This window comes from Barbus barbus, assembly GCF_936440315.1.
Source record: "Barbus barbus genome assembly, chromosome: 11".
Classification (NCBI taxonomy): domain Eukaryota; kingdom Metazoa; phylum Chordata; class Actinopteri; order Cypriniformes; family Cyprinidae; genus Barbus; species Barbus barbus.
The window spans coordinates 19,218,075-19,246,015 of NC_136739.1; the positions used below are offsets into that span (position 1 = coordinate 19,218,075).

Sequence of the window (27,941 nt, forward strand, 5' to 3'; positions counted from 1 at the left end):
CCAGGTGTGGCTCTCTCTTCATGAGGGTGAGTAATGACTGAGAGGTTATAAGAAGAGCGCTCTGAGTAATGAAACCACAACTGTGAGAAAGAAGGATCAGCAGCACATCTGGGACATTCCTGTTACTACCATGCACAAAAACACGGTTTGTGCAAGATGAGTTGCAAATCACCTTAAGTCATGCAGACTGATTAGTAAATTATTACTTTTCTTAGTGATCAGACTTATTTTATTTGGTGCATGGATAAAAATGTCCCTTAGAATTAACAATAAAGCAGCAACCTGAGCCAAATCTAGCCACAATATCATAGAGATCAGAGGGTTGACTCTTTTTGGGCTAGTAAGACAGAAATCTACACCCTAGAAACCCATGGTATCATGCATATATATATATATATATACATACACACACACAACCCAAATTCCAGAAATGTTGGGATGTTTTATAAATTTGAATAAAATTAAAACTAAAAGAATTTCAAATCACATGAGCCAGTATTTTATTCACAATAGAACATAGATAACATAAGTATTTAAACTGAGAAATTTTACAAGTATGTGGTTTTGCATTGTCTTGCTGAAATACACAAGGCCTTCACTGAAATAGATGTCATCCGGAGGGGAACATATGTTGCTCTAAAATCTTTATATACCTTTCAGCATTCATAGTGCCTTCCAAAACATGCAAGATGCCCATACCGTATGCACTTATGCACCCCCATACCATCAGAGATGCTGGCTTTTGAACTGAATGCTGATAACACGCTGGAAGGTCTCCCTCCTCTTTAGCCCGGAGGACATGACGTCCGTGATTTCCGACAAGAATGTCACATTTGGACTCGTTTGACCATAGAATACTTTTCCGCTTTGAAACAGTCCATTTTAAATGAGCCTTGGCCCACAGGACACGACGGTGCTTCTGGACCATGTTCACATATGACTTCCTTTTTGCATGATAGAGCTTTAGTTGGAATCTGCAGATGGCACGCCGGATTGTGTTTACCAACAGTGGTTTCTAGAAGTATTCCTGGGCCCATTTAGTAATATCAATGACAGAATCATGCCGATGAGTGATGCAGTGTCGTCTGAGGGCATCCAACAAAGGTGTTCGGCCTTGTCCCTTACGCACAGAGATTTTTCCAGTTTCTTTGAATCTTTTGATGATGTTATGCTCTGTAGATGATGAGATTTGCAAAGCCTTTGCAATTTGATGTTGAGGAACATTGTTTTTAAAGTATTCCACAATATTTTTTCACACTCTTTCACAGATTGGAGAGCCTCTGCCCATCTTTACTTCTGAGAGACTTTGCCTCTCTAAGACATCCCTTTTATAGCTAAACATGTTACAGACCTGATGTCAATTAACTTAATTAGTTGCTAGATGCTCTCCCAGCTGAATCTTTAAAAAATATCTTGCTTTTTCAGCCCTTTGTTACTCCCGTGCCAACTTTTTGGAGACCTGTAGCAGGCAACAAATTTGAAATGAGCTCATTTATATTTCCAGAATTTGGGTTGTGTGTGTGTGTATATACACATATATATATATATATATATATATATATACAGTATATTGGGGGCTGTTTTTAATGTGTCAAAAAAAATTGTCAAATTTATCTTAATTCATTCTAGTTGTTTTATGTTATGTGTACATATGTTTTAGAAGAATGTAAATGGCTGTATTTTCTATAAACAGGCCACCAATGAGTCAAGCTGATCAACCTCAAACACATCCAGTGCAAATACATAATTTTTTTGGAAAACAACAAATCAAGATGGCTAGAATGTGTAGGAAATCAGTAATTTTGAGATTCTTAGTCTCCTAATATTTTTTATTGGACAAGGTTATCTGTGTCAGATGTCAGGAAAAGTTGTAGCAAGTCTCACAAAGCCACAAAAAAATGTCATAATGCACTGATGTTCCTTTTTTGGTGCAGCTACAAGAGAATGCAAAATCAGTTCACAGAGAGAGTGCATGTCGCATCACCGTAAACTGTATCGTGGCTTTCATGATGCATTTATATCCTTAAAGATGTTAGGCTCTGTTTGCATTCGTTCTTTTCAGTGAAATGTATGAAGCAATGTGAGGGGAGATGGACTCCAACAGATGTGGGAGTCAGCAGTGAGTTACACAAGGTTATTTCTCAGCACACATTCAGTCAGACACATCTGGAAATTCAGTGGAAATCATTTCTTGCCTAATCCTTTTCTGTGGGCATGTAGGTTGCATGCATTCCATTCTTCCTTCGTCTTCACGGATGGCTAGGCTCTATTAGGCCTATGTCTTGTATATTTTAAAAGATATATGCGTTTGCGTTGTTAAAATCATAACTGAATGTAGGTGAGATCTTCCTTACAATAGATAGATAGATAGATACTTTTTTTGTTCGCTTTCCCTGAGGAATTCATGCTTCAGTTTCTCGGTGACTATGTTTCCCTCCTCCCCGCTTGCTTACGCAGGAGTGTATCTACGAGCATCGCCGTCATAGTGCTCTGACGCGATGTTTGGGTGACAACGCCGAGCCTCCGGTACATCAGCTTCCGCCCATCGCGTGCTTCCACCGACCGTGCCTCTGATGCGTGACCCGTTGACGCTCGTTCTCCTGCGGTGCGCGGTGCTGCGCTTCTGTACCTGCCAAAATGGACAACTGAACAATCGACCTCAACATGCCCACCATTAATGGAAGTAAGGGAAAACTTTCAAGTGTTTGTTTCATGCTTCAGCACGCATCCCAGGTTAGTGTCATACAAACCTAATGCGTTTAATTCCATTGTTTTTCAGGGAGAGACCAAAACATGACGATAACGACCATTTTTGTTTGGTGTTATCCAATTTGCTCTCTATAGCCTATTAGATTTTTTTTTCTTGTTAGGCTATTAATGATGAATTTCTACCGAGCATTTATGAGTGCAGTCTCGCGCAACGCTTTATTTTAATTACAAACGTCAACTTCTTTAAACATCTTTAAATTTAAACAAAACACAAACATTTTGTGATATACCTGTTATGTGCAAGTATATAGGCAAGTGATAAATAATGGCTGTTGTTTATTGTTTATGTTTTGTCTATGCTCCGAAATGTACTTTACACTAGTCGCGTACAGTTGCCATGGTTACCTAACACGATTTCTCATCGCCAGTCTTTTTAACGTTAGGTACAAATAGGCGCCCTAACTAACTTCCATTCTAACTTTAGTCTCCGAAATGTTTGAAAATGCTGATTATTGCTTTGTATGTTAGTAATAATGGGAAAAGATCTGTAGGCTAGTTAGAAGAGTCATGCTTGTCATATCACTGACAGAACTTCTGAGATGTGATGCTTTATGGTTTTGTCAGTTGAACTGTTTTCCGGTGTGAATCCCTTTGAGCGCAGCTTGTTTTCGGTTTTACTGTGTGACGCGCGCAGCTTTGATTAGGTGGTGTAACAAAACATTCAAATTCAAATTTTTAAAAAGCGACTTCCTCTTCTGTCACCCCGGAGAGCTTCTTCGATCTATCAAGGCAATCATCACCTGCCTCTCCTGCTGTTACATCATGTTTATCTCTGCGCTTTAGTATCTCGGTTTGGACTTCTCCACAGAGACTCGATGGCATCTTGGGGATTTTGCTCTGTCTGACTAGGTTCGCTTGTACTAATATTTACTGACGCATATTTGAGTACAATAGTAATTTTAAAAAACAATCCTGGGAGAAGACGAGTTGAAGATCAGCTGAGGGCGCAAAGAGGATCAGTGCTAAGTGAGTAGGCTAAGGTTAAATACACCTAGTTTAGCTTCTGAATTTTGGGAATCTCTCTCTCTCTCTCTCTCTCTCTCTCTCTCTCACACACACACACACACACACACACACACACACACACATTCACTGCTGCACTCGTGCAAACACACTGGCTTCATAGATGACTCATTCTCAGTCATTTTGAGGGTAACAAAACAGATGCTGTGAAGAAGGCCTGTTTAAAAAAAAATAAGGGATCATCAAAAAAAAAACATTGTAATTTCCTCCTGCTGAGAGTGAGTCAGCCCCTACACTGAGAGCTTTTGAGGACACTTGTGTATATTTCAGTTCAGACAAGTGCATGTGAGCAGACAACCATATGGCATCCAAGTCTCCTGCAGATAAATGCAGATGTCAGCTGTGCAGCGTTATATTCAGTTGCAGTGTATTCCTAAGGTTTCATTACAAATATGGAGCTCAGCTTATAATAAGTGGTGTTACATTGATTAGTACTGATTGGAAATGACCTGACTGCTCAGATATTTTCCAAGGTTGCACTGCACATTATTTTTGTATAGATATCTGTGATATCTTTCTATAAATATACAGTAAAAAGGCCTTAAATTTAATTCTTTAATCCAAACTGTATTGGAATGTCATAAAATGTGCACTACTCAAAATAATAATTCATTAGGGGCCAAGCCCGAAGGGCTATAGCCCCTATTGTATCTGTATGTTTTATTATTAGGGGCCAAGCCCGAAGGGCTATAGCCCCTATTGTATCTGTATGTTTTATTATTATTATTATTTTTGGCCCATGGGGCTCTATGGCAGCCCTATGAAGGGAACATAGGAAAATGATGAAATTTGGCACAATTGTAGAGATGGACATGAATAGTGATCTGACCAACTATGGGGTCTCTAGAACCAACTCTATAGCGCCACCACCAGTTCAAAAATGCAACATTGAAATGGTAATAACTCTTGAACCCCTTGTTCTAGAAAAATAAAACTTAGTACACCTGATTACACTCTTCATGCTGATCCCATTCAATAGCTTACAGTAAGACTCCACCCATTACAGTAGCGGCCATTTTGAAAAGTACAGTATTCTGTCTGTTCGCTACTACTCCTTGAAAATTGATTCAATTCTTCCCAAAATTGACTCAGATGATCTTTGGACTGAGCCGCACAGAAATGACTGAACAGATTTTTTTTATCCATCTTTGTTCAAAAATTATGATTTTGTGAACTTAACGAAGTCGACCCAAAATTGGTTCAGAGCCTGTATCTCGGCCAAACTTGGATCAATCGAAACGAAACTTGGTACGCTTCATCAACACCATGATCTGAGGGGCCACGCCAAAGTTGGGAACAGCGCCACCTATGGGTCGTGAGATACCAGAAATTCACATTTTTGCGTATAACTTTTGAACAGTAATTCAGAAAATTATAATCTTTGTGTCTATGGATTCCTTGGGTCATGACGAAACAGAAGATGTCAATTTTGCCAGGATTGGCTGAACCACGTGTCCGCCATTTTGAAATTTGTTATAAATTGCAATATTTTTTGAACCATTTAACATATCGGCACAAATATCGGTAGGGATCATCAACACCATGTCCCGGAGGGACCACAGAAGTCTGAAGACAGCGCCACCTAGTGCTCCAGAGATATAACTATTCTAACAAAAACACTTATAACTTTTGCAAATGTTGTCCAAAATGTGTCATTTTTATGTCGTTTCGTTCCCTGAGTTATGCCGATTCTGACAATATCTCATTTGTCATTTTCCAACATGGTGTCTGTCCGCCATTTTGAAGCAAATGAAAACCAGTGTTTTTGCTACTCCTCCTTCAAAATCTGTCCAATTGTTCCCAAAATTGACTCGGATGATCTTTGGACCGAGCCGCACAGAAATGACTGAACATAATTTTTTGAGTACTAGTGAAAAAAAAAGTTATGATATTGCGAACTTCACGAGGTCGACCAAAATTGGTTCAGAGGCTGTATCTCAGCCAAGCTTTGATCAATCAAAACAAAACTTGGTACACTTCTTCAACTCCATGTTCTGAGGGGCCATGCCAAATTTGGGAACAGCGCCACCTATGGGTCGTGAGATACCAAAATATTCACATTTTCGCTTATAACTTTTGAACAGTCAGTCAGAAAATTATAAGGATGTCAATTTTGCCAGGATTGGCTGAACCACGTCTCCACCACTGAAATTTGTTGGCTTATACTAGTGATCTTAGCATTCTTCTAAGTTACAGGCTAAACAATTACCATTCTGTTTAATGTGACTCTTCAGCTATCGAATTAACCATAAGCTGCGTTACAATTAACTTTACTTTGTGTTAAGCTGCTTAAAATGCTAAATAACGTTTCTGTCAGCTCATTCTCACACCTAATCCTCTCCTCAGCAGCCTGTCATATGTGTAACAACCGAGTGGCTCACTCTGCTAAGACACTTCCTTTGAAGGTCAGGGATTTCTTTGATTTGGGTTCGAATCCCACATAGAGCAGCTTTATAAAATCGTGTGTAATGTTGTGCTGTTTTGATTAGTTTCTTATCCAGACAAGCATGGTACAAATATGTATTGCTCCTGGATTAGAAATGCATGTTTTTATCCATGCTGTGATCATTTTTATTTAAACTCCTGTTTGTTGTAAGTTCATTCTCACCAATAATTACAAAGTGGCAATTTTTCACATTCGTTCAGTTTGTTCCATCTTTTTATTAGTATATTGCTGCTCTTCCCGTTCTGCACCGCTCTACGGGCCATTCGCAGGCTTGGCCCCGGAATCGCTGCTTGTAGCTATATTTATTATTATTATTATTTTTGGCCCATGGGGCTCTATGGCAGCCCTATGAACGGAACATAGGAAAATGATGAAATTTGGCATACTTATAGAGATGGCCATGAATAGTGACCTGACCAACTTTGGGGTCTCTAGAACCAACTCTATAGCGCCACCACCAGTTCAAAAATTCAACATTGAAATGGTAATAACTCTTGAACCCCTTGTTCTAGAAAAATAAAACTTAGTACACCTGATTACTCTCTTCATGCTGATCCCATTCAATGGCTTACAGTAAGACTTCACCCATTACAGTAGCGGCCATTTTGAAAAGTACAGTATTCTGTCTGTTCGCTACTACTCCTTGAAAATTGATTCGATTCTTCCCAAAATTGACTCAGATGATCTTTGGACTGAGCCGCACAGAAATGACTGACCAGATTTTTTTTATTCATCTTTGGTCAAAAGTTATGATGTTGTGAACTTAACGAAGTCGACCCAAAATTGGTTCAGAGCCTGTATCTCGGCCAAACTTGGATCAATCGAAACAAAACTTGGTACGCTTCATCAACACCATGATCTGAGGGACCACGCCAAAGTTGGGAACAGCGCCACCTATGGGTCGTGAGATACCAAAAATTCACATTTTTGCTTATAACTTTTGAACAGTAATTCAGAAAATTATCATCTTTGTGTCTATGGATTCCTTGGGTCATGGCGAAACAGAGGATGTCAATTTTGCCAGGATTGGCTGAACCACGTGTCCGCCATTTTGAAATTTGTTATAAATTGCAATATCTTTTGAACCATTTAACATATCGGCACAAATATCGGTAGGGATCATGAACACCATGTCCCGGAGGGACCACAGAAGTCTGAAGACAGCGCCACCTAGTGTTCCAGAGATATAACTATTCTAACAAAAACACATAACTTTTGCAAATGTTGTCCAAAATGTGTCATTTTTATGTCGTTTCGTTCCCTGGGTTATGCCGATTCTGACAATGTCTCATTTGTCATTTTCCAACATGGTGTCTGTCCGCCATTTTGAAGCAAATGAAAACCAGTATTTTTGCTACTCCTCCTTCAAAATCTGTCCAATTCTTCCCAAAATTGACTCAGATGATCTTTGGACCGAGCCGCACAGAAATCACTGAACAGAATTTTTTGAGTACTAGTGAAAAAAAAAGTTATGATGCTGTGAACATAACGGCCTCGACCAAAATTGGTTCAGAGGCTGTATCTCAGCCAAGCTTTGATCAATCAAAACAAAACTTGGTACGCTTCATCAACACCATGATCTGAGGGGCCATGCCAAATTTGGGAACAGCGCCACCTATGGGTCGTGAGATACCAAAAAAATCTAATTTCCACTTATAACTTTTGAACAGTCAGTCAGAAAATTATAAGGATGTCAATTTTGCCAGGATTGGCTGAACCACGTATCCACCACTTTGAAATGTGTTGGCTTATACTAGTGATCTTAGCATTCTTCTAAGTTACAGGCTAAACAATTACCATTCTGTTTAAAGTTACTCTTCAGCTATCGAATTAACCATAAGCTGCGTTACAATTAAATTTACTTTGTGTTACGCTGCTTAAAATGATAAATAACTTTTCTGTCAGCTCATTCTCACACCTAAACCTCTCCTCGGCAGCCTGTCAAACGGGCAGTGACCGAGTGGCTCACTCTGCTAAGCCGCTTTCACTGAACCTTTTAGGGCGTGGGTTCGAATCCCGGTTGGCTCAAGCCCAGACCACGAGAGGTCCTGTGGCCAGAAGCGGTTCAAATATTGCTTTTGTTCCAGACGTTGGATCTTCTGTGCGTTTGTTCTTCTCATCCCAAGTTCTGTTCAGTTTTGAACTTCTGTGCTTCTGAACCAATCTGTTTTTCTATGTACGTTCCTTTTCAGCTTTTTATTCTCTTCTCGCTCTGCGCCTCGCTACGGGCCATTCGCTGGCTTGGCCCCGCTAATCGCTGCTTGCAGCTATATTTATTACTGTAACTGGTCAATCTCATAATTTTATATTAAATAATTTTTGTATATAATTGACGAGTAAGTGTGTAATTATATAATAAAATACTTTTGGTAACACTTTATTTTACAGTGTCTTTGTTACTCGTACACAATCAGAAAGAAAGGTACAAGCGCTGTCACTGGGGCAGTACCTTTTGAAAAAAGACACCCTAATGCATTTATCCCTAAAGGGTCCATTTTGTTACCTAAATGGTACGTATTAATACCTTTTGAAAGGGTACTGTCCCAGTGAGAGCTTTTGTACCATTTTTCTGAGAAAGGTACAAAATTGTAATAACAGTAAATTATGCATAATTTCATGAAAGTAACCCTAAATCTGTAACAAGGACACCTTAAAATAAAGTGTAACCATAATTTTTAAATCAGTATTTCATGTAAGTATGATAATGCACAGTCAGCCTGTCATTACTACAAAATAAACGCCCTCCATGCTGGGTAAAACCCTTCAGGCACACCAGTAGGGCTGCAACTAACGATTATTTTGATAATCGATTAGTTGGCCGATTATTCTTTCGATTAATCGATTAATCGGATTAAAAAATATTGACCAAAAAAAACACTATTCCACATTCTGCCCAATGTCCTTCAAACAAACGTGACAACTGAATGCTATGAAAACATACAGTGCTTAATTTATTAGACCACTTATCATAATAAAGAGAAAACATATTTTAGAAATTTGTCAAAAATTTGTTTAAATTTAAAAATGTTATTGTCATTTATTAGACATAATAATAAAAAATGGCCTCATAACAGCTTGCATTCTTGCTGGTATTGTTTATGTACTTTTTGACTGCAATTGGGTATCGCGAAAAAAAAAAAATACTCAAATAAAAAATACAAGAAAAAATAAGTGCTCTGGTTTTCTTTCATAGATAACAGCAATAATGATATTATAGCATTAAAAATAGCCTACTACTGTTACTAAAGAGCTTACACATATTGGAGTACTAACCAGTACAGAAAGCCGAAAAATGATTTTGGTTATCACCAATACTGTTACTTTAGAGCAGCAGTGGCACAAACCTTACATAAACACATTGTTAAACTTACATAAATGTGTTAAGCATTGTAAAAATTGAATATAGTTTAAAGTTCCTACTCTCATACAATATTTTAATTTATTTTAAACCTTAAATTAACTTTCAACAACAGATAATTCAGCACAATGGATATGTTTGCGCTGAAAAGCCTATTAATTGTCTCCCTCTCTACTGTGTTCTGTCCGTCTGACGCGCGTGCGCGCGCCCGCCGCGCCGGCGCTCATTCGGTATTTTAAACTTAACACAGACTGTCAGGACGGACCTTTATACAAAAATGGAAATGCTCGCGTGAATTTGTGGCATTTATAGATAAGGATATGACCGTAAACTGAACGTTTTTGCGCTGAGGACGCACACGCATCTGTCAAAGCGCCTGACAGGGCAAGCCATTACTCTTATGCATTAACTTAAAGCTTAAAATAAAGAATTATCATGTTTTGGGCAGCTTGGATCACGTGCTTCTCCGGCAGAATCTCATTCTGTTTCCTCCACTATTTTTAGATGCATTTTGCCCATAGAAATGCATTATTCAGTGCCGTAATTTGACTAACCAGCTGAAGTTGGACGTGCACTGTGGGCAGACCCGATTAATCGATAATGAGAATCGTTGTCGATGATTTTCATAATCGATAATAATCGATTTTATCGATTAGTTGTTACAGCCCTACACACCAGCTCATTGTATATTATGTTGTAATTGTTTCTATTTGATGTGAGCTACAGCTTTTTCCTCCATCACGTCAGTTCTACTGCAAATGTCGGTTTGACTCCCATTCAAAATACATCCTTAAATGCTAATGGGTTATTCAAATCAAATAATCACAGCAGCTCTTATCCAGACTGGGGACAAATTGTCTTTAGAGTCATGCTTTATGCATAACTGCACTTAAGTATTGGTTAAAAGCACCATAGTGTCTCTTCTTTGCAAACAAAATCTACAAGACACTTTCACCCTGACACTGTAAATTAGCATTGGAAGATCATATGACAATCTCTACAAAAAAGGGTTGGAGCCACTAAAGCTGAGTTTATTTTAGCTGAATTGTGTGTTTACAAAAGATATTATGCAGTTTTGCCCTTCTGGCTGGGATATTAATGAGGCTGCTTGATCATTTACTGAATGAAACGGGGGAGTATTATTCTATAGATGAATTACTAACATAGCACTTGGATTACTCCTACCTAGATATCTAAATGAACAATAATTCATGTGTGATGTCTGCTGAGAACAGATCCACTAAAAGGGCAGATATGAAATGCAGCAGTACTGATTTTTGGAGGGAAATACTTATGCAGATTCAAATCTTTGGTTGTAGTCAGTGGTTTCCAGACATCTGATTGAGATGTAAAATGCGTTTCTGTATGTTAAGGTGAAGAAATTATTTGTTTGTTTAGTAGTTTTCTGTTGAAAGCATTTTAAAATCTAACAGAAGATTTACTACATCTTTTTTATTAAGGTCTTGTTTCATGATCACTTATTAGATCAAACAGTTTGTGTTTTCACGCATATGACTCTTTGCCCCAGTTTTGCATGGGCTAAATGTTTTAGTAAATGTAAATGCAGTCTTCGATATCACAGTTTTGATAAGCAGAAGTCGTGTACGTGTGCATTGTTCTGTACTGTATGTGGGATCATTGCAGTACAGTACAATACAGCACTGGGTTTCTCATTTTATCATATTATGGTCTGTTACCATCAGTCTGAATTCTGTGTAGGTGAACAAGCACATAGCATAGATGTGTAAGTCTTCCCAGGGCTGGTGTTGTGGTCATAGGTATTTTTAGAAAGAGCACAACAGGTGTCTCTGCAAGCATTAGTGTGTGAGTCTGTCTGTGCCTTTTCAAAATGGTCTTTTAGTTGTACTCTTTCAGTTGTAGAAATGCCAAATCAACAGTCTGCTATGATTAAATATTCCTCAACAGAAAATTGCCAATAACATAGGAGTTCCTGAAATAAAGTGAATAATACTTGGGTGGTTAAATGGTCTTAATGTGGTAGCATACGAGTCATCTCAGCTCCACATAAAATATAACAGCTTTTTTTTATCTAATTTTATTTTTTTAATCAAATTAAGTTTAATCTTTGATTTAGTTTTTTGATGTTTATTCGTAGTATTTTAAATTAGGAAAAAATCAAAGTGGAAAAGAGAATGAGTTGTTTTTAATATGTTGTAGACTGGCTCTGGCCATTTCAAAGCCAATAAAGAGTGAGAGGGACATACATAGAGAGAGAGAGAAGCATTTGCAGGTTCACCTGGGAAGCCTTGTTGTTGGTGAGGAGAGATGGGTCCTTAGTGACTAAAGGGAGCGAGAGAGATAATGAAGCAGGTGGATGAGAGGGAAGAGGGAAGAGTTATGCTCTGGAGGGAGGAGTGTGTTTTCGAAATATTGCTACAGGCTAGGAAGAACGATTGATGTGTATAATGTATGTTTACAATATCATACTGTTCTGCAGTTCGACTTTAGAAGTCTGTTGAAGACATGGTGGAGTTTAAAAATGAAAGGCCATCCAGTACAGTTTATGTGTGTATAGTGTTAAGGCATCTTTAATTTTGTACTAATTTGGTAAGATGAAGAGTAGACCTAGGATTGATAAATAAGTTTGCCTAAAGTTTAAATGTCTGTTGCTGTAGCATCTGAATAACTGTAATGTAAATGAGACATTCTTTCTCTTTTCCAAGTTTAAAGGAATATTTCACCCAAAAATGAAAAATCTGTCATTTATTTTACATGAAGTTATTTCAAACCTGTAGGAGTTTACACCAAAGTTCGCTAATGTGACCATTATTAGGTTGAGTTCCCCAAAAAGTGTAAGAAATATAAAAAATATTGAACATCTTCACCATCTTGACACATGAAACATTGGCTCATCCATTGACCATCTCTATATGACCAAAGTTAGAACATGGAAGTGTAAACAGTATTTTATTTTTATTATTATTATTTTTTTTTTTTTTTGCATTAGCCAAACTTGCAGCTGTGTTCAACTTAGCAGCATGGATGCTAAACAATCATTTGTTCTGTTGCATACATTATCAATTAGTAGTCACCCATGTGTAATTTATTCAAAAAAATGACTCAATGACTCAGTTCTGACTCAATGTTTTACACTTAGATAAATGACCTTCAGTCCATAAGCATTTAATTTGAGCTTGTAATTAGTACAGTGTAATTGTATTTGTAATGTAATTAATAAACTGTACATCTGTTTTCCTATAACGACTATCAGATTGCTCATGACCTTTTCATAGACTGCTTCCTGCTCTGTACCACACACGCATGCTCTAACAAAAACAGCTCCAGGCACAGATTACACAATAAATGTTTTACTGAGGAATTAATTTAATCACACATATTATCAGAGATGCCAGAAACGTCCTCAAATCCACAAATACTGTAAGTTCTTTATCAAAAAGGTCATGCATTCTTGCTGGTGTATGTTAGGTCATTAAGTGGATTAACAGTTGTTCTTTAGGAACACAGAATCTACATTAAATGAAGCATTACTTCTGCAAAACACTGGAATTTAAAATCAATACAGCAGCCAGGTTAAAAGCAATATATGTATTGAAAAGCATCAGCTAAATGGAGGAGCTGCTGCTAAAATCCTAATTAATTGATAGTTTGATGAAAGTTTTTTTATGTTTTATTATGGATTTTATGTGTTTTTAATTTGTATTTTTTAATTTGATCATTTAATATATTCTGGAAAAAAATAAATAAATGAGAAGATCATCTATCATACTATTACAGAAGGTGTGATCATAGGGGAATTTCAACCAAAAATGAAAATTCTGTCATTTACTCACCCTCATGTAATTCCAAACCTGTATAAACTTTCTAACGTGGAACGTTGATAACCAAACAGTTTTGGTGATCATTGACTTCCATTGTATGGACAAAACATACTGAGGCATTTCTCAAAATATTTTCTTTTGTGTTCAGAAGAAAGTCATACTGTTTTGTAATGACATGAGTAAATGATGACAGGGTATTCATTTTTGGCTGAACTATCCCTTTAAGTTAAGAGTTCCTAAAAATGGCGTATAGAAGAAGCTTGTAATGTTTTGATGCGTCAAAACACAACACAACCATCCCAGCCAGTGCAGCCCTTATGTAATGGCCTCTAATGGGCAAAAAATATATATATATCAGTAGATAGATACATTTCAGGAGTCCATTAAAGATACATATTACATCTGAGGACATCTCTGTCAGTTGCATATGATAATGACTTTAAAAGTTAATTTTCCAAACCAAGTCATTTTGACTTTTAACCTCCGTCCTCTCATCTCTCTTTAGGACATGACCCAGTCCTGGCCTTACCAGCAGCCCTCAGGGGAAGGGGGCACTCAGCATTTCCTGTACTCACACTCTAAGGTACGCACAGGCTTTATTACAAACTGCAGGCAAGTGTGATAAATTCACAAATATAATGCACCAACTCTGCTCTGTCTCTGTATGTTTATCTCTTTCTCCTCCTCTCTTTCCCTGATGGGGATTATGCTTGCGTTGTTTATTTGCACACACTCATAAATCTGTGTTGTTTAGTCACTACAGAAATTATGCAAATTGGGTTGCAATGCCCCAAGCGGAATGCAGGCCAGTTCTAGGGATTGTACAGTATCTTTCTACCATACGATAAAGAGTCGATTTTTTTAATGCCGAAAATATGATTTAATTTAATGACACCTGGTTAAACTGGAGTTCAGGGGCTTAAGGTACAAGGTTAGGTGCTAAGATACAGTGTGACAGTGTTTAGTACAGTTTAGTGAATTAACCCCTCTGTAAAAAAAAAATGCTGTTTGTGTTGATTTGACCGATTTGTTTTATTCTGTTTATCTGTTTTAGGAGGGAAAGCAGCCCAATTCACGACACAGACATGGTAAACATGCTGGATTGATGTTTAAAGCTCTGTCTTATATATGTGTCTCTCTCTAACTGGGATGCTCCAAAATTAATTCTGACTGATACCGATAAGCTTATTTTCATGTTATGGCCAATAACCGTTACCTGTATTTTTTTTATTTGTTTGTTTTTTTAGATCATTTCGAATGTAACAAGTGAATTTGGGCACCACAACATTGTAATATACAATATAAAAAAGGGATAATTATTTTGAGATTACATTTAACAGTGTTATGAAATTATTAGTGTTTTAAAGAATAACTTTAAATGAGTGTTAAATGATGTAAAAACAGGAGAAATGTACACTACCTTTCAAGAGTTTGGAGCGGGTAAGATTTTTAATTGTTTTAGTCTCTAATGCTCACCGTGGCTGTATTTATTTGATCCAGTACAGTAAAAACAGAAATATAATGAAATATTATTATAATTAAAAACAACTGCTTGTAATACATTTTAAAAAGTTTATTTCTATAATGGCAAAGCTGAATTTTCAGCAGCCATTGCTCCAGTCTTCAGTGTCAGTGTTTTTTTAATATTATCAATGTTAAAAACAATTATGCTGCATAATATTTTTTTGGCAATTAAACAGTTAGGCCTCTTTAACAAATAGAAAGTTCAAAAGAACAGCTATTATTTTAAATATACATCTTTTGTAACTTTATAAATATCTTGAATCAGTTTTGATCAATATAATGTGTCCTTGCTGAATAAAAGTAGTAATGTCATTAAAAAAAAAGTCTTACTGACCCCAAACTTTTGAACAGTGGTGTAAAATCAAACATTCAGTGTTGACCAATACTTGATAAATATAATTTAATACTAAACCGATATGGTATAGATATATTGTGCATGCCTGATGTGTGTAATAAGAAGCTGGATTGTCATCACCTGCTTTACTTTGAGATATCGCTATACATAGATCACATCTGTATATGTATACACAGCTGTACTAATATAGCAGTGTTTTTACATTCTGCTCCATAATGCTGATGTATCTCTCTCTCTGTGGCTCGCTCAGTGAGGGATGCTGTCTCTATGAGGATGCCCTCACGTCCACTCGTGGCCCCTCATAAATCGTAAGTGGGGTGCACAGCACCCAATCCGTCCACGGTAACCAAGCACCAGGTTGTGGCTGAACTGCTTCTGCCTTTTCACTATATTACACCATAAATAACTGACGCTGTGCATTGAACATCTGTGCATATTGGTGTGTATAATTAGATTGGGCTTCCTGGAATTTAACTGCTTTGGACCAACTGCTGTGTAAAACCAGCTTCACATGAAGGGTTAGGCCAGTGTTATATCTTCACCGTCTCGAACCACCATACCAACTTCACTGACCTCATAAACTTCACTGAGTTAGTATCTAATTACAGAGCATGTTAACACAGTAGGGTAGAGCCTAGAAGCAAACTACCGTCACATAACATCACTGTTCAACATTAGAGTGCTGTGTTTATGACTTTTTTCTTTGAAGCTTGTAATGTGATATCATTTCATATGGTTAGACTGTTTGAGGCATCAACTCACACATTTAATACACACATACACAGATGTGCTGCAGATTGGCAGAACGAATAAGTCTCTTTGTCAAGTGAGTGTGACATTCTCTCATGTTTGACTCTCTCTTTGCCCTCCCAGCATGCTCGCTGATGACCTGAAGCTCAGCAGTGACGAAGATGACAAGGACGAGGTAAGATGCCTGTTAAGATTGTTGAAGGAATGGGCGGAAAAAGCATATATCATAGTATCAATAACTCTTGCACTGTTTGTGCTAACTGTTAGCTTTGAGCACAGTCCAGCTCATTTGTTCATTCATCACAAAATGCATTTACACACAGTCACCTGGCTGCGGTGGCATTTGTGTTTGCATTTGCTCTCTCATTGCAGCACTATATTAACATGTTGCCATTCTTTTCTTTAGAGAGCTCAGTGAGCCAGAGTATACTAATACTAAAACACTTTTTTGTTTATCTTAGCATACTGCTATTTATTGTAATTAAATATTCTAAATGATTTAATGTACACTACTGTTCAAAAGTTTGGGCTTTTAGGGATTTGATAAGAAGTCTCTTAAGCTCACCAAGGCTGCATTTATTGTATGAAAAATGCAGTAAAGACATTAATATTGTGTAACAATATAACACTTAAAAATAACTTTAGCAAAAAAAAAAAAAAAAAAAAATATTTTTTTTAATATATTTTAAAATGTACTTTTTTCCTATGATGGCAAAGCTGAATTTTCAGCATCATTACTCCAGTCCTCAGTGTCACATGATCCTTCAGAAATCATTTTAATATGCTAATTTGGTGCTCAAGAAATATTTCTTCTTATTATCAGTGTTGGAAACAGTTGTGCTGAAGATTTTTGTGGAAACCATGATACATTTTTCAGGATCTTTTGAGTATCAAATTTAAAAGAAAAGTATTTATTTGAAATAAAAATCTTTTGTAAATTTGTAAATGTCTTTTTGAAATTTTTAAATTATCTTACTGACCCCAAACTTTTGACCTGTAGTGTCAATCCTTTTGTTTATATTACTCCCTATTGTTTGCGCCATATAATTATGAGCCAGTAACTATTAATCATCAAATCCGCTGTAAACACTACCTTTATAAACATTAAAAGAGGTGACATTTAATTTAACCAAGCTGAGGGGTTGCTAAAAAAAACATCTCACTTTTAGATCATTTCAAGTGGGTGAGCTATTTACTTTATAATTAGTCTAATTTGACCAGTTAAACCGATTCAGGCTAATTTGTGGTGCTACATGAGAGAACTGTTCAGTATTTAGCTGCTCCTCCCTCAAATTCTCTTCAGTAGGAGTTCTATTAAAAACAAATTATGATCTCATGTTACACAGTTTTTTAGGAGGCACTGCCTTCTTGCCTCCTTGGGAAAAACGGCACTGCTCCATATATTTGCTGCTGAACTGACATGGTTTTCTGAAACTGAGAAGTTAAATATTTGACTCTAACTTTAACCTACAACACCAGTTCCTTGTGCGTGCGTGTATCTCATAACAGGAGTCCAGGTTTATGAGTCATAACAGTCTGAGTCATAAAATACACCAGACTCATGACCTTTCTGCTGTTACTGCAGGACTATGGATTTTGCTTTGGTCAAGATGCAAGTAATGACCATGAAGTTGAAGATTCCAAGCTAAAAAGCTCTCATTTATTAAAATCTTGTTTTTTTTTTTTATTCTTATCTGTTACATAGGGAAGTGAGCAAACAACTTCCTGGGCTGATAATAACCGGTAAGTGTGTTTTTGTGATGTTTTGTTTGCTTTGTTTGTAACTATACTAGGTCTCATTATTATCCAGTGTTTGTCTCTGTATGTGTGAGTATGTGTATTACATATCGAAGAGGTCAGAATATGTGGAATGTGACAGCTGGATGATAGACCAGCCTCTGTTTCTTTTGGTCTTTCAACATGTTCAACCCAAAAAACACACAGACACCACTTGAAGGGTTTAGTCTGCATACTTTTTGGAATTGAGGAATTGAACTTGATAGTCGAGATTGTTGTACATGTAAATGCATCTGAGTGTGTGACCTTAGAAGAGCCTCTACACTTCTCAATCCCTCTCCATTGTTTGTATGTATTGACTGACAGCTTGGCAGGCCAGCAGCAGCACCACACACACACACATGTCAGAAGAGTGAGGCATTCTAGCTCAGGGTCATCAGGATCAGACCCCTCCAGCGAGTGGGAAAGCGATCACAGCCAGCGATCACGCAGCCCGAGCCCAGGGACACACAACCGGTGCAGGACACCGACCCAGCAGCGGACCCTAAACTGCAGCACAGAGGTATGCTGTAGCATTTTTTTTTTGCCATGCAATCTGCTATTTCTCATTGCCTCGCTTTCTGTTTCCCAGTAGTTGTTTTTAGCGGATGAGGTAAAAAAGGGATGGTAGGGGGTGGAGAGAGGAATGTGGAGGGGCGGCCGCTGAGACTTTAGAATCTGGGTGTCATGTCAACATGTGGTGCCCCAGATGACTAACTAGATAGGAAGTAGTACATGTCAACATTGATTTCGTCACAAAAAGCAGAACCTAAAGGGATTGGTTACCCAAAACAAAGAAAATTATGTCATCATTTAATCGCCCTCATGTAGTTCCAAACCTGTATTATTTTACAAAACAATGTTAGACTTCACTAACTTTAAATGTATGGACAAAGTACACAGACATCTTTCAAAATATCTTCTTTTGTGTTCCACAGAAGAAAGAAAGTCATACAGGTTTGGAACAATGTGAGGGTGAGTAAATGATAACATAATATTCCGTCATCAAAGAATCCTGAGCTGATAACAGCTACATTTGAAGGATTTAATGCTCTAGCAAGTCTTAATTTTTTCAAGAGAAGGAGGGATTAAAAGCTCTAGTAGCATAGCGCTACACCACCATATGAATGAAGGTGTCTGTGTGACACAGCTGGCTCTATTACTGAACATGCCATCTATTTGGAACCTGTGGAGAACGGAGGAGGGAACACCATGTGTTTTTCATCTACGTGTAGTCATGTAGTGTCTCTGAGGAGGACGGCTTGGAAACGCCACACGGTTCCAGGTAGAGGGGGGTTTGTAGGGAGGGGCAGTGGGAAAAGGGCACAAGAGATGCAGTGTCTTTGCTGGAAAGAGGGAGAGAGGGGAAGGGGGAATGTTTGAGTGGAGGAGTAAAAGTTTAAATTAGCTCTGGTCAGCTACTGGAGGCAAGCGAGGAAAGCTCTGTCTGCCCTGCAGCTCAAGTGTGCTATCAAGTGAGTATTTGCTATGATTTTGTGGCGTTAATTAAAATGTTTTGTAAAGTCAAAAGTGAGTATAGCTTATTTTATTACTCAATAAAGTGTGATTATGTTGTCATACAGTATTTATTTTCAATGCCGCTTATTTATTTCTGGTTTGTAATAGTTTGGAGTAAGTGAACTGAATAGGCATTGTAATGGTTAAAGCAGTGTGAAATTGAAAGAAAGTGTTTGTTAGGGTTTAAGAAATCTCCAGTTTTCTGGCCTCTCTCTCGGTTACCCTCTCACCTCCATTTTTTTCCCCTCTTTCTCCCACTGACACACTGGCCTGTTTACATAAATACTCATATTTCCTATTCATTTATTCTAATAATTTCTCATTGCCATTTTTCAGTAATTTTTCCCACCATACATTCTTAGTATCATATTGTTGAGTAAATATATTGTCATGAGTCAGATATTGCTTTATGCGATCTTCTGCTCACATACAATAGTTACTTTACATCAGTAGGGTAAAGGATTGAGACGTTTAATAGGTTGAAGTTCTATCCAATATTCCTACGATTAGCCTATAAATGCCATGACTGTGCATCACCACTATGATTTTAAATGTGATGTTCACTTTGTTAAACTGTCAGCTATACACTTCTTTGTTAAAAAGGTTCTAGAATGTATTCACGGTTATACTGTTGTCATCCTCAGTGGTCAAGAGTTTATAGTCAAGAGCAGATTCACTGATAATCATAATCTTGTCAAATATGTTTTGTAATACAGATCACACTGGATTTATATTGTCACATTAATGTATTAAGTAATATTACTTTACCAGTTTCATCATTGATATATTCTCTGTCTTGAACTCATGTCCTTTCTCTGTTCAGACGGAGAGTCCACCAACCACACAGTGGCAACTGGACAGGTGGCTTGAGAAAGTCCCTAAAAATCATCAGTCATCCGACCACGATCCAGGTGGAGGACAGAGACGGACTGCGAAATCTGACTGTGGCCGAGGACCATCACCTGGAAGATACTGGAGCAGAGACTCTGAATCCAGACGGGATTACAGTCCATGTGAAAGTCCGGTCCCAAGTCCAAAATTTGACTACAGCCCCAGAAACAGTCCTTGCCCCAGCCCAGAATACAGTCCATGCCCCAGTCCAAGAATTAGCCTTGTGCCGAGCCCAGTGCCAAGTGTGTGCCCAAGTCCAGGAGAGAGCTTCCAAGGGAGTCGAAGTCCCAGCCCTTTACCTTTACACCCTCCCAGAAGCCCTAGTCCAAGTCTCTCATCCACCGCAGTACCTAGCCAAGGTACATATCTTCAGGTCCAGCCACCTCAACAAGAATGTCCCAGGCATATTGCGCAGCCAAACGTTGCCTCTAATGCAGCACATCGTCCCAAAGTAAGGCCATGGGTGCCTCCGGACCATAGTACCAACCAGAGAAAGGAGTTTAGACCCAAAGACTCTAGATCCAAAGACTCTCGATCCAAAGACTCCAGACCTGGTCCTCCCCAACAACCCCATCATTCTGAGCTCAGCTCAACAGAAAAGTCACACAAAGATCTCACACACAAGCTTGAAGCCAAAAACTCTGAATCCACAAGCAAGCAAAGGTTTAACTCACCTTCGAACCCCATTTCAAAGCATTCGTCAAAGCAAAGACCAAGCGTTAGCCCAAAACCACAAGCCAGGCACTCATCTACAACTGACCATAGTATTGAACATAATCACAAAAGCAATGAAACTACAGGGGTGTCAATCCACAGTTCTCACTCCAAATCGGGCCATTCATCTCATTTTAATACTCTAAAGAGTTCAGACCGTGGTCCCTCGTCAAAGTCCAGGGACTCATCCCGAAGCGAAGTCAACAGTCGATCTAGTCACAGCTCGAAGACTAAATCTTTCCCAGATACAAAGCAGTCCAGATCTAAACAGACTTCCCAAAAGAGTTCCAGCCCAAAGCCCAAGGTCAAACTTGGGGACGCCCCAGTGCCCAAAACCGGGCATTCCCAAAAAGACCCAAAGCCCCGAGAGAGAGAGCGAGAGGTGGACAGCCGAGGCAAGGCACAGGGAGCAACCCTTGTGCAGACCGGCAAGGAGCAGAGACAAAGAAGACTGGCGGAAGAGCAAGTGATAAGGCGTCGCTGGGTTCGGAGTTCTGAGGAAGAGGAAGACAAGGACGATAGGAGAACAGAGGAAGGGGAAAGAGAGAGGAAACGAAGGAGGAGGAGGGAGCAGGAAGTTGAATGGAAGGCAGTGCAGCCCAAGCAACGACCTCACACCAACAGCCAGCATCACACTCAAAAGGAATACAATGGACACAACCTTGAGGAGCAGAGGAGGAGGAAGAAGAGAAGGTGGAGCAATGAGGACATTTCCTCAGGTCCTCATGTGACTGACACTAGCCCTTCTCCTCCACTTTCTCCACCTTCGCCTACTCCTGTCATCAAGCCCACTCGCCCATCATCTTTCTCATCCTCATCCTCCTCGTCATCCTCATCATCTTCCTCTGATTCAGACTCTGAGTCTAGTCCACCCCTGAATGTTGCCAAAGTCCCTGCAGATTCAACATCAAACCAAAAAACTGTGTCAAAAAGGAGGCTTGACAAACAGGGTTCAGACACTGGTGCTCACCCCCATGGGTCGAGCTTAAGCACCCCTGAGACACAAGGTCGGGGCAGACACAAACTCTACACATTGGTGCCTTTTGGCCGAACTGAAAAGTCCCCCACTGTTGCACATCGAGGCCTGAAAAAACTTGTTGTGAGGATTGACCTCTCGCTTCTGGGTAGAGTCCCTAGTGTAGATGAGATTACCGAGAGACAGTCCTCGTCTTCAGCTTTGTCAACGGGAAAGGCAAAAGAAAATACATCGATGAAACACTTACACCACTTGGACCAACTGCCTGGAGATGGCAGAAGTAAAAGAAAAGTGAGGAAGAAAAAAGCATCTTTATATTTAATTAATGCATTAAAATCTGCAATTCTTTAAAATTCTTTTGAATTTGAGATGTGTTTATGCACACATGTAAGTTTTTTGTGTTTTACTTTATCAGGCTGAAAATGGAGATGCTCAAAGAGAGAATAAGAGGAATCACTCTCGTGCAGATAAACTACCGGTGTCAGTCCACAATGAAACCGAGGAAACCCTCAACAAGCAAAATGGGTATATTTAGACCTAATCACTTAATTTGTTTTTAATGAGGAACTTTTTTATTTTATGCATCAGTGCTTTCTCTTTGCAGAGACAGTTTAGGTAATATTAAATAAGCTGTTATGTTGCTCTGAAAGTATTTTTTTCCAGTGCTATTTTGTTGATTCAGAAATTCAGAATAAATATGCTGCCAGTTCATGTGATAAGGGGATGTCCACGAGTAATTACCACTGTAAACATATTGTTGTTCTACAGTGCTGCTTTAGTACATTTAAAGATATCATGGGAAGCCCCTATGACAAAATGCAAACATGAAAAAGGTCAATTCATTGTTGTTCTTCTTGTCCACTGGGACATGATGGCATAATGTTTACTGTCTGGCTCATGCTCACTGGATGATGTCCTTTTTATTGCTGTGTATGCAGATGTCAGGATGATTACTTTTATTCCAAGAGGCCTGTATCCCCATTGTCTCCTCCATCCGGCATACTGGAGCTCTCAAAACCCTCAGTAAAAGCTCAGCATGCAGAGAAGTACCACACATCTCCAGAAAAAGACAAAGATTCAACAGCACAGAAAACACAGGTTCTTAAAATTATGCTTCTTTCTTTCTTTCTTTCTCTTTCTTTCTTTCTTTCTTTCTTTCTTTCTTTCTTTCTTTCTTTCTTTCTTTCTTTCTTTCTTTCTCTCTGTCTTGTCTTCAAAGAGCTATATAGCCAACCAAGAACCTTATATGGCCAGTCCTGGAAGAGGATTCTTTACTGGACTACAAGGAATGTAACAATTGTTATAATGTAATTTATATTAATGAACAGGACCATTGTCTCAACAGGTTCAGAAGACACAGCCCAAAGTAGAGGTGGAGTGTGTCGGGGTGTCAGGACACCTCCAGTCAGGACACCTCCAGTCTCTCTCTGGATCGCTGGTTCCTCCATCAAACCTTCCTCTTCACTACAGAGGAACTGTACCTATCAGTGATGTGTGAGTTAATGCCTGTTTCATTTAACAATGCTGCGGCATTTAAAGGGTTAGTTCACCCAAAAATGAAAATTATCCTGTTATTTACTCACCCTCAAGCCTTCCTAGGTGTATATGACTTTCTTATTTCAGACGAATCCAATCGGAGTTATATTCAAAATTGTCCTGGCTCTTCTAAGCTCTATAATTGCAGTCAGAGGTTGTTTCTGTTGCACAGTCCAAAACATGAAAAATAAAGTGTACGAATCCATTAAAAAACGTGCCTCACACGGCTCAGGGGGATGAATAAAGGCCTCCTGTTGCGAATCCATGCATTTTGTAAGAAAAATATCCCTATTTCAAACTAAATAAACACATCTCCCTCACTTCATCTAACTGTTATAAGCGGAAGCCGTTCCGGTGGATGACGTAGGACGTATACGTCGTGTGATTAGTGACGAACGTGGAGAGAGAACAAAACAAAACGCTGGTCACGAATTAGAAGCACTAAACGAGGATTTGTAAAAAAAAAAAAAAAATGTTAGAAGATTTCAATATAAGCCAAGAGGAGATTGGTTTTCCTTGGCTAAAGAAAGGAAACTTTGCTTCCTTTCCTCCTCTAAACAAACATTGTTTTTTGCGAGACTCACACATGCATGCGCTGCGCCAGCGTCCTACGTCATCCGCCGGAAAGGCAGTCTCTCGTGAACGCACGTACGACAGATAGCGGACGTTACACAAAACTGTTTATATCATTTTAAATATGGATTTTTAATTGTATTTTTACAAAAACGCATCGATTTGCTACAGGAGGCCTTTATTCACCCCCCCCGGAGCTGTGTGAGGATTTGTGCACTTTATTTTACGTGTTTTGGACTGTGCATCAGAAACACCCACTGACTGCAATGATAGAGCTTAGAAGAGCCAGGACAATTTTGAATATTACTCCGATTGGATTCATCTAAAAGAAGAAAGCCATATACACCAAGGTTGCCTTGAGGGTGAGTAAAACATGGACTAATTTTCATTTTTGGGTGAACTAACCCTTCCCAAATACCTTCCCATAGTTCTCACCTAATCTCTCCTTACTTCCCTTCATGTTAGCTCTCATCATGCTGAGTACTACATGCATGAGGCCAAGAGGTTAAAACATCGAGCAGACGCTATGGTAAGACAGCATTGTGAACATACACATTATTGAATATTACCATTAGACAAGACTATTACAGAGGTCAGAGGTTTGCAACCTTGGATTCACAACCCCACATACACTCTCAGGAAAAAAAGGTACAAAAGCTGTCACTGGGACAGTGCCTTTTACAAAAGGTACAAACATTTACCAATTGGGAACAAATGTGTGCCTTTTTAAAAAAAGTGGCAGCTTTTGTCTTCTTTTTTTCTTTTTCTTTTCTCCACAGTGTGGAGTTGCCTGAGATTAATGTTTTTTTATGCTGTAAAATTACCTTTTGTTAAAAAGGTGCTTTTTCAATTGCTTTATGACAGAGAGTGGAGTCCCAAGGATTATAGTCACAGACCAAAACAAGGATGAAAATCTCTGGTCTATGTCCTCTGTAACTAATTCATCAACTGCTTTATTTTATGCTTTTGTCTCTCTATGCCTGTTTGCAGGTGGATAAGCTAGGAAAAGCTGTGAATTATGTGGATGCTGCTTTGTCCTTCATGGAGTGCTGTAAAGCCATGGAAGAGGGACCGCTGGAGTCCAAGTCCCCCTACACCATGTATGCTGAAACTGTGGAGCTCATAAGGTGTTTAAGAGTTTTATTTTCTCTTTCACCCTCTCTGTTGCTCTTTTTTTTTCAGCATTTTGCATAGGCCAGATATTACATGACTGGGTAGCTCGTTGTGACAGGCTTCACACTGACAGTATTTTACCTACAGCAGATGTGGGCTTTGATTAAGTGCTGTGACAGGATCAACAACAGGCCACAAAACATGCAAAAACAATGTCAAATGATTTGTTGTTTTCACAACAACTGATAATGATAGATGCCAAAATAGAAATGGCCAGAAAAGGCCCTATGTTTGTCAGACGTTCTGTATTGATTTGACATGTTCTATGTGTTGGATAGATACGCTATGAGACTTCAGAGTCACGCCGGCCCTGTAGCCAGCCAGGAAGACAAACAGCTAGCTGTACTATGGTAAATCCAACACTGCAAAGATCTTCAACTGTCTGTATTATCATTTAGATTTTCTTGATTGTCAAAGTCTGTTGACAAAACACAAATTTTGTTTCTGGGTTTCAGTTTCCGCTGCCTTGCTCTTCTTTACTGGCAAATGTTCAGACTTAAAAAGGACAACGCTCTAAAATACTCCAAAGTGCTGCTGGACTACTTCAAGGTAGGCAGTTATCAATTATTATACATCAATATGTAAAAAAAATAGCTGCCAATATAGTTTGTTCAGTGATTTACTCATTCTTGTAACTGTTTTTACTTTGACTAGAGCTCTCCAAAAGGACCTCACAAACCCCCTCCTTGGAACAATGCTGGAAAGTAAGAGTTAATCGTAGTTAGGCCTTACACAGCCACTGTGAGACCTTTATGTTGTGTTTGGGTATCAGTACATATGTGTTTTTGCTTTTACAGGGGAACTGTAGCTCCTGCCTCTATTTGCTCTGTCAATATAATGGGATCTAACACAGGCAGCTCACAGAGCAGTGTCATCAGCATTCCCCATCGTATCCACCAGATGGCAGCAAATCACCTCAACATTACCAACAGTGTCCTGTACAGTTATGAGTACTGGGAGGTGGCTGATACCCTGGCCAAAGAAAATAAAGGTGAGTTTTGATTCAGTTCTATCTCATAGGGGCCATTTTAATAATTTAGGGAAAAAAATATATGTATATGCTATTTTTTCATGTATTTTCTTATTTTATTCTATGTTTTTAAACATGACATTTTATTTTTATATTTACTGTTATTTATTATTTTTTTTCACAAAAATACCCTTTCTCACAGTGTGTATTTATTTATTTATTTATTGATGATAAATGACAATTCACTGATAATTCAACTAATGGCAATTTATTTATTCTCTCTCACTCCCACACCAGAGTTTTTCAACTATCTGAACACACTGACTGGGCCCTTGACTCTACATAGCAGCATGGCCCATATTGTCCAGTACACCAGGCAAGGGCTGCAGTGGATCCGGATCAGTGCTAATCTATCATAATACCATGTACAGACATTCTCAAACTTCACAAATCACTTGTGGAAACAATGTTCTGAATTAGCAAAACATTTTACAGTTATCTGCACTCTGTGACCAAGGAGTCTGGGTTTTAGGTCAAGACTGTTTTTAAGCCCAGACAGATATGAAGAAAATCGTCTGCCATAGTTTCATGACAAGTCACGTAGCATCATGTCATCATAAGGTATTAAGGAACGGACATACTTCATGTTACTGAGCATTAAATGTCAAAATATGTTAAGACAAGGTGTCAGAAATAATCAAGTTATTAAGCAGGTCAAATCAAAAGAATCTTTGTTATTCAATCTTAGCACTTCTTAATAAATGCTTACGGAACGTTTTGAAAAGGAACCATTGTCAGCTAATTCATCAAATGCTGCTCTTCCAAAATGTGCCACATTTTTATATAAGAAATTAATTTTAAAAAGCTTTTATTTTCTGTATGAATTAAATTGCCGTTACAAACCTCTTTACCGGATTAAAATCATGTTTTTATGATGGGGTGTTGCATTAGCTAACTTTCAGCAATTTTTTTTTTTTTTTTTTTTTTTTACATGAGCCTTTTTTAACTTCTTATGTCAAAAACCGTGCATGCACAAAGTCTCTTTAAGATCTGTGGATGTGATTCATGTTTTTTCTTTGTGCAATAAGTCTGAGATTTTTTACAATATGTGTCATGTAGATGTTTTGGTGCTGCTTTTCAATAGCCAGCATAAAGTCATGTCAGTCTATGCAAGACTTCTTGTGGCATTGTGAAGTTGTTGTAAAGTTTAAACTGTAAGAAAAAAAATAATCAGGACTTTTGTAAATTATAGTGTTTTTACAGGAGATGGTAGTGGTGTTGTTCATATAATTAATGATGATGATGATGAAGCGCAGCAATCCATTAGTGACTTTTCAGACCTTAGCAGAAGATCTCTGATGAAAAACAAGATTATATTTTGAAACAACATGCAAACCAGCAATAACCTACAAATGAAAATAGACTTAACACATTCTAGTCTCTGAGATTTTATGGATACCATTTTATCAAAACCTAAGGAAATAAAAGCAGGGATGTCCTTGCATAGTACAATGTTTACTGTATGTAAAATATAAAATAAAGAAAAGTGTGTGTGCGTGGGGAGGGGGGGTATCTAATTAATTGAGGAAATAATTGACAGATGAATCAATTTTTAAAACAACCCTAAATAAATTCGAAATCTGAAAAATGTCTCAATTCTCAATGAGAATTCCTACTCACTTGATTCAGGGCTGCAACTAGCAATTATAAAAAAAAAAGATGAGCATTACATGTAAAATTAAATAAACAATACATACAAAATTAGCTGTAAATAAGTAGCCCTACTTAG

At 38.3% G+C, this 27,941-nt stretch overlaps 1 protein-coding gene across 1 annotated transcript; it reads left to right on the plus strand.

Annotated features, from left to right (window-relative positions):
- Nucleotides 1–2,664: 2,664 nt before the first annotated feature.
- Nucleotides 2,665–27,660, plus strand: LOC306876588 (uncharacterized protein; the record flags this gene model as incomplete). Its single annotated transcript, XM_079427884.1, has 18 exons — nt 2,665–2,733; nt 13,902–14,012; nt 14,451–14,484; nt 15,526–15,583; nt 16,149–16,200; nt 17,731–17,768; nt 18,129–18,324; nt 20,143–22,191; nt 22,316–22,425; nt 22,839–22,998; nt 23,246–23,394; nt 24,475–24,538; nt 25,000–25,136; nt 25,461–25,532; nt 25,638–25,731; nt 25,837–25,886; nt 25,980–26,173; nt 26,450–27,660. 18 exons carry the CDS (start codon nt 2,665–2,667, stop codon nt 26,569–26,571), a joined length of 3,759 nt encoding a protein of 1,252 aa, XP_079284010.1. The 3' UTR covers nt 26,572–27,660.
- Nucleotides 27,661–27,941: the final 281 nt, after the last annotated feature.